Source organism: Babylonia areolata, chromosome 1 (assembly GCF_041734735.1).
Source record: "Babylonia areolata isolate BAREFJ2019XMU chromosome 1, ASM4173473v1, whole genome shotgun sequence".
Taxonomy (NCBI): domain Eukaryota; kingdom Metazoa; phylum Mollusca; class Gastropoda; order Neogastropoda; family Buccinidae; genus Babylonia; species Babylonia areolata.
This window is the reverse complement of record NC_134876.1, coordinates 60,744,309-60,759,308: the sequence shown is the minus strand read 5'-3', so window position 1 is coordinate 60,759,308 and position 15,000 is coordinate 60,744,309. Positions and strand designations below refer to the sequence as shown.

At 41.5% G+C, this 15,000-nt stretch overlaps 1 protein-coding gene and 1 non-coding gene across 2 annotated transcripts in view; one reads left to right on the top strand and one right to left on the bottom strand.

Moving 5' to 3' along the window:
- LOC143285572 (uncharacterized) overlaps nt 1–2,565 on the top strand; it is a 23,755-nt gene extending 21,190 nt beyond the window's left edge. Inside the window, exon 4 of the mRNA XM_076593000.1 lies at nt 2,236–2,565. Coding sequence (XP_076449115.1) covers nt 2,236–2,565 — 330 coding nt within the window. The remainder of the gene's footprint in view (nt 1–2,235) is intronic.
- LOC143294855 (small nucleolar RNA SNORA23) lies at nt 1,566–1,691 on the bottom strand. The gene has a single exon (XR_013056945.1). It is a non-coding gene; the product is annotated as a small nucleolar RNA SNORA23 (small nucleolar RNA).
- Nucleotides 2,566–15,000: the final 12,435 nt, after the last annotated feature.

Genomic DNA, 15,000 nt, shown 5'->3' with positions numbered 1-15,000 from the left:
AGAGTGCTTGGGTAAGTAGCTAATAAATTCCATGGGTTCTCGAAGTTCTCTCATGAAGTGAGGTACAGTTTATGAGAAATCCAGGTTGGAATCATTTGGTATTGTATTTAACTAATATCTGACATTGCTAGGTGATAACATTCTTTTAAAAAAATAGACAACAGCGAATACTCATTGTCTATTTCTATGTTTCTGTCGCTGTCGCTGTCTCTGTCTGTCTGTTTCTCGCTGTCTGTCTGTCTGTCTGTCTGTGTCTCTCTTTATCTCACACTTCATTTTAATGTAATATGATGTGATAAAGTTACGTATGTTTTGTGCCATAATGTAGGAAAACAAGTGTACATGTACGAAATCTAGGTATGCAGGTGCATGTATATCAGTCTGGCTGTTTGTAAGTTTGATGTATATGAGAACGTAAGCTTCTTTGTATTGTATTATGTATGTATGTATGTATGTATGCATGTATGTATGTATGTATCTTGTTTGCGTGCATGTATGTATGTATCTTGTATGCATGTATGTATGTGCGAATATATGCATGTTTAATCCAAATGATATGATGTGCAATTAATACTATGAAATGATTTTGCTCTGTTTATATTCGTCTCATTTTCTATTTCTCACTGGATGTAACAAAACCGAAAAAAAAGTCAATTAAATAAAGCCGCAGATTCGAATACAGCATGACATTTTATTGATCCAGGAATACCAAACTGCAGAAGAGAAGAATGAATTATCAATTTAGTCTTTTGTACAAATTTTCTGAAGAGCATCATGTTGAAATCCAATGTTCACTTCATGTTTAGAGCCGCAGTTCGTATATACTAGAAGTCAGGCGATTTCTTCCCAACTAGTCATAAAGTAAATTGTTATTCTTGTTGCTCAAAGTTTTTCAGATGAATGTGTGATGTTATTTATAGTATGAACGAAGAGAGGTATTTCGACGTTTATTGTGTAAACTATTAGATTTCTTTCTGTAGTTCCAATATTTTGCGCACGAATGTGTGATGTTGTTTGGAGAGAGGTACATGAAGTTTGTTGTTTGAAATAAGGATTTTTCCCCCCCTGTAAATCGAACGTTTTGTACACGCATATGTAATGATAAGATGATATAAGAAGAACTTTGTTACCTCATAAAGAACAATCACTCCAGGTGCGGCAACACAAGGGATGACAGTTAATTAAGGCTAAAACATCAAACATAACTTAGAAAGCAACTTTAAACATGTTAGACATACTTACAATAATATGTAATACATCTGCTTGAAAGACACGAACCATAACACTGCAATGTCATATTGCAGTCTCACCCTGCACACTGCCAAACAACCCAACCCTGACATATAATATCTATAACATAATAACGATGATCATTTATAACATTTATCATATTATCTAATGAAGAAACATTTGATGTGTGGTCGATGGCTTAACGTATCGACAGAGAGAGAGAGAGAGAGAGAAGAGAGAGAGAGAGAGAGAGAAAGATGGTTTAACAGTAATAGCTGAACATTGTGGATAATTAAAGGGAACTCTGCTCTGAGGATCTAGGTAATCATAAATCAATGTGTTTATATATATATATATATATGGATATATCTGCGTATGTGTGTGTGTGTGTGTGTGTGTGTGTGTGAGACACACACACACACACACACACACACACACACACACACACACACACACACACACACACACACACACACAGATAGAGAGAGATTCAGATTCAGATGGTTTATTCATTTTAGGTCTGGGCCCCTCATGAAGGGGAATACGAACAGACGATAATCATATCATTTTTAGACATGAGGATAAAACACTGCAACTATGGATATAATGAGAGAGAGAGAGAGAGAGAGAGAGAGCGAGCGAGCGTGTGTGTTAGTGTGTGTGTGCGCGTGCGTGCGTACATGAATGTGCATTTGTGTGAGCGTGTGTGTGAGCAATTTTGAGTTCTTTGTGTGTGTGTGTGTGTGTGTGTGTGTGTGTGTGTGTGTGTGTGTGTGTGCCTACATGAAAGCGTACATATACGTGCTGTACAATGTGTTCAGTAGTACATAAGGAACGTAAAAAAGAAAGAAAAAAAAGATGGTTAATTTTTAACTTAGTCGGTCAAAAAAAAAAAAAAAAAGAAAAAAAAAAAGAAAAAAGAAAAGTAGTTCACTGTATTCTTTGCTCATACTTGCCCTTTCACCTCCCTGTTTGTTCTTTTGTCCCAAACAAACCCCAAAACAGCTGGTGGAAGGCCGCCTCTTCACCTCCTCCTACGACGGCTCCGTCAAAGTCTGGGACGTCTCGGAGCTGGGCAACGGTCAAGACCCCAACTTCAAGCTTCGCTACGCGCCACGGCCGGCAGGGGTGGCTCCCTTGGACACCCCGGGTAGTGGTGGTGGTGGTGGTGGTGGTGGTGGCAAAGGGAAGACGGGCGGCGGTGCTGGAGGAGACGGGGACAAGTTCAGCGGGACGGGCGCCCTCGACAGTAACGGGAACAACCGAAGGAGCAGCAGCTCTAATAGCAGGGCAGGGCAGGACATGCAACTGAACGAGAAGATCATGATCGAGTAAATAGATAGATGAGAGAGATTGGGAGGGGAGGGGGCGGGTGGTGGGGGGTGGGGGGGTAGGGGGGGGGGCGGCGGCGTGGGGGTGAGGAGGGGGGGGGGTGATCAGCTTGGTTGGGTCAGATGGCGGAGTGGGTGTGGACAGGATGATATGATGTGGCGTGGAGTGGGGTGGGTTGGAGGGAGGTGGATTGTTTGGTGGTGGTGGTGGTGGTGGTGGGTTGGTAGGTGATTGTGGACTGAAGAGGAAGAGCTTGGAAAGGATGTACGGTTAAGGGGGGGGGACGAGGCGGGAGGGGGGGGGGGGGGCTGGGACGAGCATCTAAGAGAGGCTCTCACCCATTTCGTGAAGGTTCGTTTCTTTTTCTTTTTTTTTTTTCTTTTAAATCATTATTATTTTGAGATTTATGTATGTATCGCTGCTGAAATCGATATGTTCGGCCATACGGCTGATGGTGGGGAAGGGATGGAGAGTGAGTGGGGGAGGGAGCATAAGTAACGCTTTAGAGTGGAAAATGGTGGCGCCTTGCTGTTTTATTACCGTTTACCATTTTTTTCTTTTTGAGGGAGGGGGGAAGGGAGGGTTGGGAAATACTATGGACATGGAGAGAATGAGATCATTTGGACAAACATGTCGAGGCGCTGTTGGATGTTGTATTCTTCTTCTTCTTCTTGTTCATCTTTCTTGCTTTCTTTTTTCTTTCTTGTTTTTGACATTCTCCTTTTCTGACCACTTTTTCGTTTCTCATGTATTCATTTCTCTGCTTTTTTTTTTGAATGAAGAGAAATCAGTTTTAGCAAATGTGCCCATTCCTGTAATAGAAAACAAGACGTATTGAGAATCTGATTTTTTTTTGTGTGTGTTTTTTTTTTGTTATTGGTGGGGTGTGGCGGTGGGAGTTTTTTTGTTTTTGTTTTCTAATAATTTGGTCTTTTTTTTTTTCGGTGTGTATATCTCTTGAAATGAAGTGACTGTAATGCTTGGAGGAGATTTGTCATCAGTAGAATGACATTACACACTTTGGTGAACGCGAGCTGTGAAAGTAAGCGACCGGGTTCCCAGACGTGTCAGACACGTACTGATTGGCCCAAGACAGACAGCCAGCACGCACACTCACACCGTGATTCTGATGAGGTGGTGCCCTACACACCGTGTTTTGTTGAACTTCGTGACACGGAGGCAGTCCGTGCATTTTACGTCTTGGGGGGGAAAAAATTGACGACACAGAGAAGAGAGCATTGTGATGAACAAGGGGAGAGCATTGTGATAAACAAGGGGAGAGGATCGTGACACAGGGGAGGGCATTGTGGTAGAGAAGCGGTACGTCTGTTTGCTTTTTGAAGAAGAAGAAGAAGAAGAAGAAGAAAAAGAAGAAGAAGAAGAAAGAAACGAAAAAAGATACACAGTGAAGAATGTTTCGACGCAGGGGAAAGTATTGTGACACACGTGGGAGAGAATTGTGACTCAAGAGACAGTGTTATGACACACAGGGGGAGAGAATTGTGACTCAAGAGACATTGTTGTGATACACAGGGGGAGAGAATTGTGACTCAAGAGACAGTGTTGTGACACACAGGGGGAGAGAATTATGACTCAAGAGACATTGTTGTGACACACAGGGGAGAAAATCGTGACACAAGAGACAGTGTTGTGACACACAGGGAGAGAAATCGTGACACAAGAGACAGTGTTGTGATACACAGGGGGAGAGAATTGTGACTCAAGAGACAGTGTTGTGACACACAGGGGGAGAGAATTGTGACTCAAGAGACAGTGTTGTGACACACAGGGGGAGAGAATCGTGACTCAAGAGACAGTGTTGTGACACACAGGTGGAGAGACTTGTGACACAAGAGACAGTGTTGTGATACACAGGGGGAGAGAATCGTGACACAAGAGACAGTGTTGTGACACACAGGGGGAGAGAATCGTGACACAAGAGACAGTGTTGTGATACACAGGGGGAGAGAATCGTGACACAAGAGACAGTGTTGTGACACACACAGGGGAGATAATTGAGACACAAGAAAGAGTTTTGTGACACACACAGGGGAGATAATTGAGACGCAAGAAACGGTTTTGTGACACACACAGGGGAGATAATTGAGACACAAGAAACGGTTTTGTGACACACACAGGAGAGATAATTGAGACACAAGAGACAGTGTTGTGACACACAGGTGGAGATACTTGTGACACAAGAGACAGTGTTGTGACACACAGGGGAGATAATTGAGACACAAGAAACGGTTTTGTGACACACAGGGGGAGAGAATTGTGACTCAAGAGACAGTGTTGTGACACACAGGGGGAGAGAATTGTGACTCAAGAGACAATGTTGTTTCAATCAGGGGGAGAGAATCGTGACTCAAGAGACAGTGTTGTGACACACGGGGGAGATAATTGAGACACAAGAAAGATTTGTGACACACACAGGGGAGATAATTGAGACACAAGAAACGCTTTTGTGACACACACAGGGGAGATAATTGAGACACAAGAAAGAGTTTTGTGACACACACAGGGGACTGGGAGAATCATGACACAAGAGACAGTGTTGTGACACTCAGGGGGAGAGAATTGTGACACAAGAGACAGTGTTGTGACACTCAGGGGGAGAGAATTGTGACACAAGAGACAGTGTTGTGACACACAGGGGGAGAGAATCGTGACACAAGAGACAGTGTTGTGACACACAGGGGGAGAGAATTGTGACACAAGAGACAGTGTTGTGACACACAGGGGGAGAGAATCGTGACACAAGAGACAGTGTTGTGATACACAGGGGGAGAGAATCGTGACACAAGAGACAGTGTTGTGACACACAGGGGGAGAGAATCGTGACACAAGAGACAGTGTTGTGATACACAGGGGGAGAGAATTGTGACACAAGAAACGGTTTTGTGACACACAGGGGAGATAATTGAGACACAAGAAACGGTTTTGTGACACACAGGGGAGATAATTGAGACACAAGAAACGGTTTTGTGACACACACAGGGGAGATAATTGAGACACAAGAAAGAGTTTTGTGACACACACAGGAGAGATAATTGAGACACAAGAAACGGTTTTGTGACACACATAGGGGATATAACTGAGACACAAGAAAGAGTTTTGTGACACACACACACAGGGGACTGGGAGGACCATGACACAAGAGACAGTGTTGTGACACACACAGCGGAGCGCCTGTGACACGGGAGAGAGTATTGAGACATACAAGTGGAGAGTAGTGGGACTCATGGGAGATTAGTGTGACATACAGAGGAAAGCACTGTAAACACGAAATGGAGAACATTGCGTCACACAAGGGTGATGAGCACTGTGACACAGTATCAGTGAGTCTTTTCCCTGCTGGAGAAAAACACATTGTGATACAGGGGGTAGGGGGGTGGGGGTGGGGGGGTGGGGGGGGCGACATGATAAGGAGTCAATCAGATTTCAGGTTTTGTGTGTGTGTGTGTGTGTGTGTGTGTGTGTGTGTGGCTGGGTAAAATTTAGATAGAAAGCTTTGCGTTCTCTCTCTCTCTCTGTGTCTCACTCTCTCCCAGTGTCGCACTCTGTCTCTATCTCTCCCTGTGTGTGTGGGGGTGGGGGGGGGTGGGGGGTGGGGGTAAAATTTAGATAGAAAGCTTTGCATTCTCTCTCTCTCTCTCTCACTCTCTCCCAGTGTCGCACTCTGTCTCTATCTCTCCCTGTGTGTGTGTGTGTGTGTGTGTGTGTGTGTGTGTGTGTGTGTGTGTGTGTGTGGCTGGGTAAAATTTAGATAGAAAGCTTTGCGTTCTCTCTCTGTCTCACTATCTCCCAGTGTCGCACTCTGTCTCTATATCTGTGCGTGCGTGCGTGCGTGCGTGCGTGCGTGCGTGCGTGTGTGTGTGTGTGTGTGTGTGTGTGTGTGTGTGTGTGTGGCTGGGTAAAATTTAGATAGATAGCTTTGCATTCTCTCTCTCTCTCTCTGTCTCACTATCTCCCAGTGTCGCACTCTGTGTGTGTGTGTGTGTGTGTGTGTGTGTGTGTGTGTGTGTGTTGCTGGGTAAAATTTAGATAGAAAGCTTTGCATTCTCTCTCTCTCTCTCTGTCTCACTCTCTCCCAGTGTCGCACTCTGTGTGTGTGTGTGTGTGTGTGTGTGTGTGTGTGTGTGTGTGTGTGTTGCTGCTGGGTAAAATTTAGATAGAAAGCTTTGCATTCTCTCTCTCTCTCTCTCTGTCTCACTCTCTCCCAGTGTCGCACTCTGTCTCTATCTGTGTGTGTGTGTGTGTGTGTGTGTGTGTCTGGGTAAAATTTAGATAGAAAGCTTTGCATTCTCTCTCTCTCTCTCTGTCTCGCTCTCTCCCAGTGTCGCACTCTGTCTCTATATCTGTGCGTGCGTGTGTGTGTGTGTGTGTGTGTGTGTGTGTGTGTGTGTGTGTGTGTGTGTGTGTGGCTGGGTAAAATTTAGATAGAAAGCTTTGCATTCTCTCTCTCTCTCTCTGTCTCGCTCTCTCCCAGTGTCGCACTGTGTGTGTGTGTGTGTGTGTGTGTGTGTGTGTGTGTGTGTGTTGATGGTTTTTCCTTCTTTTTTTTAATTCAGAAAATGTGCACGGGTTTTGTTAATGCACGACTCTTTTTGGTGAAAATATAACGAGTGTTTATCATGTTGAACACTATATGCAGTATGAGATACAGTATCTGAGAAATATAGGACAGAGTGTTAGGGTAGTGCTGGGGATCTCCAAATACAGCTTCTTAAGGATAAAAGATAGAGTGTTGAGGGCAAATAGTACATTGTTGACAATGTACACTTTTGTGTCTATAGGATTAAGGATATAGTTTTTAAGGCGAACGGGTGCAGCGCAGAAAAAAAAGGAGACTATTATGTCAGTGGGATAAACGTTAGTGTTGAAATTGTAGAATATGACGTCTTTAGGATAAAGGATAAGAGTGTTAAGATAGTAGAATTTATCGTCTACAGGTTAACGGATAGAGTTTTGAGGGTGAAGTATGCAGTGCTGAGAACACAGACTATGGTGTCTATAATTTTGATAGAGGATGTGTTATTGGGAATGCAGAATATAGTCTGAATAGGATAGAGGTTTGACGGTGAAGGGGTCACTCACTCATTCCCTCGACCGCTGGGGTCGTTGGGGGGACATGAGGAAGATGTCATAGCTCGCCACGCCGTTCTGTTGGCAGCTGTCGTGAGGAGATCTGGCATCGTCATTTTGGTCCATTCCTTGACGTTGTCAGACCAGCTTTTTTTCTGCCGCCCCCGTCTGCGCCCTCCCTCTACAGTCCCTTGCAGGATGGTTTTGGAGAGGGTGTTATGTCGTATGACGTGACCAAACCATGCCATCTTCCGTCGTTTGACAGTCGCCAGCAGTGGTTCCTGGGGCCCAACAAGGTTGCTGACCAGGTTCCGCACATAGTCATTGGTCTTGTGCTCCTTGTAGGAGATGTGTAGTAGTCTCCTCAAGCACTTGGTTTCAAATGCTTGGATTCTTCTTTCTGTTTCTGCCATCAGTGTCCATGTCTCACATCCATATAAGAGGATGGAGACCACCAGTGACTTGTAGAGCAGGAATTTTGTGCGGAATCTGATGTTACTCTTCCATACCCTGTTCAGTCTGGCCATCGCTGCCGTTGCAGAATTAATCCTAATGAAGGGGTGGTACAGTGTTAAGAATTTAGGATATAGTTTCTCCACGATAGAGGATCGAGTTTTGTAGGCAAATGGTACAGGACTGAGGATGAAGAGCAATGCTGGAAGTAACAGAGTATTGAAAGTTTTTATTTTGTTAAGCAAAGAATATCACGGGTGAGAATATGAAATTGGAATCTTGTATCTAATCAAGCCTGCCCAGTTGCAAGCGTGTTCAGCTGAGTTCAAAAGGAGTTCACACAAAACAATGTTTAGTGTATGTTTTTGGGGAGGGTTAGTTTGGTAGTCTCATCATAAACAGAAAATTTGATCATATTTTTAATTGGTAACAGGGATGCCAACCCGATCTGCTGATTTTTTTTTCTCTCTTTTGCTGCTGTGATAAATCTATGATGCAAAAAGTTCTTTTGATTTTTTTTTCGACAAAAAATCGTTCAAACAATATATTAATAGTGTGTGTGTGTGTGTGTGTGTGTGTGTGTGTGTGTGTGTGTGTGTGTGTGTGTGTGTGTGTGTGTTATGACATGCTTCGTTGCTACAGCGAAATCTGGTGACAATAACAGTAATACCACTCCTGTCAAATGAAATTAAAAAAAAAGAAAATCACCCCGAAACATGTCTATACCCCCCCCCCCCCCCCCCCCCCGATATATTAAGTTTAAATATACAAAAGGCAAAATTCAGTGACATCGATCAGCTTGCATTATTTATCTATTTATTTATTTATTTGCCTGACAATGGTATTTATAACTAGTTTTTTTATTTTCATTGCGATATGTCCAGTCCTTCACTGGTGTATGGATGGATTTAAAACCACGTTAATTACTAAACGCGCTCGTTCTTTTCCCCCCCCCCTTTTTGTTTTTTTGGTTTTTTTTTCACGGTCAAAGTGGATTTAATCAACATGCATTAATCAGGGAGAGCCCATTTGACGCCCAACTGTCAGAAACAGGACGTGAAAATGACGCAGTTTGTTTTCAAGCGTCACTTTCAGCTCTGTGTTATTTAATGTATGACATTGCTCTTCTTTTTGTATGCATGCATGCCTTTCTATGGTTTAACAGTACTTCGCGTTGAAATGATACTTTGGAGAAAAGAAAAGAAAGAAAAAAAAAGGGAGAATAAAACATTGTACCTTGTACATATCACAGAACTGTCTGTTTCCACTTCGTGGCTTGTTTTTTTTTGTTGTTTGTTTTTTTTGCTTTGTTTTGTTTTGTTTTGTTTTGTTTTGTTCCCTCTATTTGCACTCCGTCCACATTTTTTGCATATGTTTATCTTGGGCTATTTCTGTTTGTTTATTTTGATTTGATTCGACGCAGCTTGTTCATTCATGCTTAGCCTACCCGGAGCTTGATTTTCGGGTGTGTGTGTCAAAGTGTCAAACATGGAGTATTTTAATTTCTTTTTTTTCTTTTTTTTTTTTTTTATTGATTTTATCGTATCGGATGGGTGTTATGATTATGTTCAACCGCACCAGGATATAAGCATTCGTGCCGGTGCTGAAAAGCACAACAAAACAAGACAAACGAATGAAATGAACGAAGGAAGGAAAGAAAGAAAGAAAGAAAGAAAGAAAGAAGGACACCAGTAAATGAGGATTGTGGTTTCGGAACAGGTGATACGAAAATAATGTTAATAAAGGAGAATAGAGTTGATATGGGTTTCGGCACAATTAACAGGAGTTAGTACGAGTGTTTGTTTTATATTTTAAAAATATTTTTTAAAATTTTTAATTCCTTAGATTTTTTAATCTGCGTTCTGTTTTGCATTGTTGTCATGGTTATAGTTGTTGTTGTTTATAATGTTGGTCGGTGTGGCTACTGCTGTGTTTTGGGGCACGATGATTTTTTTCTTATCTCTTTGAAACACACAATAGCACAATAATAATCATAATCATAATAATGATGATGATGATGATGATGATGATAATGATTATCATCATCATTATAATCGTTATATATTATTATTATTATTATTATTATTATGAATTAACCATCGTAAAGAACTGATGATGGTAATGATGATGATGATGACTTATGAATAATGATGATAATTATGATGATGATGATGATGATGATAGTATTAATGACAATAGCAATGCTGCTACTACTACTACTACTACTACTACTACTAGCAATACTAAAAGTAATAATAGTAATATATAAGAAAAAAAACAAAAGCAACAGCAGTATCAATAAAAAATAGCAACCATCATCATCATCATCGTCATCATCACAATTACCACCAACGTTATCAGTAATTTTGTTGTAATTATTACATTTTCCCTCATAATTAGGTAAAAAAAAAAGGTTGTTTACGTAAGCCTATCTGTGATATTTCTATCCACCTTGCATGTATATCAACGGGTGGATGTTATAATTCATACCTGATGCCTGCTATTGTTGTGATGAATTATGACGTCTCTGGATTGCGTTCCGTCCACTTTTAACACATTTTTTGTTTTATCGTTCCGTTCTTGAACGCACCTACACACACACACACACACACACACACGAACACACACACACACACACACACACACACACACACACACACACACACACACACATACACACACACACACACACACACACACACACACACACACACACACACACACACACACAGAGTCATGCACAGAATCATTTCCAGTACTTCATCCGTGATGTTGTCTTTTTGACTTGGATCAGTGTGGGGAAAACATTTTTTACCCGCTGTTCTCGACGAAGATAGGTTTTTATTGTATCCTTTCTTTTTCTTTTTTCTTTTCTTTTTTTTTTCTTCAAAATTTCATTTACTCTAATAAACTTTTCATGATATTATCAATGGTTTGCTTTAAAGAGAATAATTTGTGATTCTGTGTATTTGCGATTGATGTGTTGAAAAAAAAAAAAAACTAGAAAAAAGTCAGGATTTTGTGTGTGTGGAGTTTTCTTTATGGTTTGTGTGTGTGTGTGTGTGTGTGTGTGTGTGTGTGTGTGTGTGTGAGAGAGAGAGAGAGAGAGAGAGAGAGAGAGAGAGAGAGAGAAGATCATTCCATGGAATATGTTTTTATTTTTGAACTGTTTATTCAAAGGGTCAGCGTGCGATGGTTTAGAGCAAGGGAGGCTATTCAGTTTTCCGAATGCCTCACTAGGATATCGTGTTTCTCGGCTTACCTCCTTTTACGTAGAAAACCTGCATCCATGGCTTCCTTTTGTTGATCTGCTGAGGAGGAAGGAAAAATCATCATTCAGTTGTTCTTTTTTCCATTTCTTATATTCTCAAAAATTTTTTTGTTGTTGTTGATAGTTTTGTTTGTTTGTTTTGTTTTGTTCTCAGAGATGATATTCGATGGCAGATGTTCATTCGTGAAACTGAACATCCGAGGCTCTTCTTTTGCTTTTTTTTATTTTATTTTATTTTATTTTTTTACAATCCATCGGATGGAGTTTTGTTCTGTGATTTAAGATCGCTGTTAGACACACACTTTGCTTATGGGGATACTGCTTCTTAGTGTTGTGGGTATGTTTGTTTGGTTTGCTTGTTCCTTGTGGAAAAATATAGATAAGGCATATATATATATATATATATATATATATATATATATATATATATATATATATATATATATATATATTATCTTGCAGTAACATTTCTGATGGAATTTCTGTGTTCACATTTTGGCATCCAATATATATATATATATATATATATATATATATATATATATATATATTACAAACGGCTCTTTATTAACACAGAGAAACTTGTGTATCATTAATTGACAAGTTGCAGTTGTAACGAAACAGTGACACCAAATGCATGATGCAATTTTTTTTTTTTTTTTTTTTTAGTTAGGTTGATACGAATGAAGCTAACGGAACATCTAGCCTACCACCTCCCTGACACTGATGATAATTATGATGATGGGCGATACAACAAACATGTGTGCATGCATACATCCAGATTTGGATGCATTTTTGTTTGAAATGTTTGTGCTGTGACCACGGCAAGCTTTGGCACATTCGTTATTTGTATCCGTATAAATCTGTCTGTCTGTGTCTCTCTCCCTGTCTGTCTGTCTGTCTGTCTGTCTGTCTCTCTGTCTCTCTCTCTCTCTCTCTCTCTCTATATATATATATATATATATAGGCAGTGATACTTTTCGAGCAAGTGTCAAACAAAGGCAAACAGGAAGTTTATTTCGAGTGTCCCATGGGGGCATTGAAACATACCATACATGCATTCTGTACATACACCGTACAAAGAGAGTGGCGTGAAAAACTAAGCATTAATAACAAGCCTACTCCAGCACACTCGCAAATGTACATTAACATGTCAGTTACCCTGGCCGTAGCAATGGACAAGAAGTCTGTTTTTTTAACCTCTCAACAGAGAACAATATGAAGAAAATAAGAACGTATAGAAGAAACATGTGATTTCATTTTTTTACGGAGTCTTTTTTTTTTTTTTTTTTTTCAAGTAGTGGAATTTAAAGAAGTTTGGGTGGGTTTTATAGTATCCGGATAAACATTTTTTTGTCTGATACTGTTCCAGCTGTTTGTTTGAAAATCGTACAACTGATACGTCTGTCTGTGTGTCTGTCTGTCTGTCTCTCTCTGTCAATATGTATATCAGTTTATCCGACAATATCTCTGTCTCATTCTTTCAACCCCCCCCCCTCCCCCATCTCTCTCTCCCTCTCTTTCTCTCTCTCCTCTGTCTCCATCCATCCATCTGTCTATCTATCTATCTAAAAATCTCTCATTCTCTTTCTCTCCATCTCTCTCTCGCTCTCTCCTCCTCTCTCTATTTTGTCTCGCTCTCCCTCCCTCCATCACCCCGACATTCCTATTCTCTCTCTCTCCATCTCTCCCTCTTTCTCTCTCTCCCTCCTTCCCTCCCTCCCTCTCTCTCTCTCCCTTCCCCCATCCCGCCCCGCCCACCCCCGGTAGCCTGTCCTGTCTTTCTTTGTCTGTCTGTCTGTCTGTCTGTCTAACAAAAGTAAAAGTGAGGTGTAAATAAGTGTTTATTGAGATGTGTCTCACGGCTATCTTGTCCGAAATGTTTCATTGCTGAACAGACGATAAAATATTATTTTCGTATTTTTGCTTGCTGTGTCTCTCAATGGTTTTTTTTTTCCTTCTGTTTTCTGTTTGACTCCTCCTCCTCTCCTCTCTATCTCTTTCTCTCTTCTCCCCCTCTCTTCCTACACCTCCCTCCCCCCTCTTTCTTACCTCCTTCCCCACCCCCCACCCCCGTCCCTCTCTCTCTTCTCCCCTCTCTCTCATCCCCCCTTTCTCTCTTTCCTTCTATATATCTCTTTCCCACCCACATTTCTCTCTCTCTCTTTCTCGTCCTCGTCCTCTCTCTCTCCTTCGCCTTCTCTCATTATCCATCTATCTCTCTCTGTCTTCTCCCCCGCTTTCTCTAATCTTTTTTTTTTTTCTTTTTCTGACCTCCTTCTCCACACCCACCCCTCTCTCTTTCCCCTCTCTATCATCCCCTCTTTCTCTTTTTCCTTCTATATCTATCTTTTCCCACCCACACCTATCTCTCTCTCTCTCCCCCCTCTCTCTCTCCCTCTCTCCCCCCTCTCTCTCTCCCTCTCCTCCTCTCTCTCCCCTCTCTCTTCCTCTCTCTTTCCCTCTCTCACTCTCTCCCCCTCTCTCTCTCCCTCTATCCCCCTCCCCCTCCCTCTCTCCCTCCCTCACTCTCTCCCCCCTCTCTCTCTCTCCCTCTCCCCCTCTCTCTCTATCTCCCTCTCTCTCTCTCTCTGTTTTACAGCAGCGGCCTACGTGTGATCATTCCATGCGCATTAAAAGAGAGCAAGACGTCACGTTACTAAATGTGCAAATCATGTCTGTTTTTGCTGTTGTTTTTTTTCTCTCTCTTTTTCTGTACTGTATTTCTACAGTGTTATTCATATTATGCTTTAAAAAAAAATTCCTCTGCGTCATGTTATGATTGTTAGTTATTGTCTGTAAGCTTGAAAGCTTTTGTTTTTCCTCCCTCTCTCTCTCTCTTTATTTATTTTTTTTTTCATGGTGTCTGTCCTGTTAGACTGGTCCTTCAGGTTTCAATGTACTATTTTTTGGGGAAATCATTCAGTTACACGATGACGCAAGCAGCTGCAGATAAAAACAAAACAAAAAAACCAACAAAACAAAGCAAAACAAAACAAAGACAATGACAACGACAACAACCCATTACTGGAACATATACACACCTGACTCTAGGCTAACTTGTAAACAGGCGCACTCGAGTGCAGACCTGCACACCGCACACACACACACACACACATGCACACGCACGCACTCACACACACACACCTGTACACGCACACACACACACACACACACACACACACACAAACACACACATATTACACGCACACGCACGCACGCACGCACTCACACAACCTGTACACGTACACGTACACGCACACCCCCCCCCCCCACACACACACACACACGTTTGGAAATACTCATACACACTGTAACTGTGTTTTTCTAAACAATATTTCGCTCAAAATGTTTTTTTTTAATCTAAATTATTTTTAAGTATTCCACGGAATATTGTCGTGAAAAGCTCAATGCTTCTTCTTTTTTTCCCCCCCTGTCGTCTGTAATTGAATATGTCTTTTTCTCAGTATGATATTGTCGGATCTCATAATCACATTTGCTGCTTATAACAACCAAACAAACTGCTGAATGCATGGAAAAGGGAATCATCTTCATGAACAGACGTCTTTATGTACCGTCGAGCTGTATATATAACATCACGTTCGTTCCATCATGTATTGATGTAT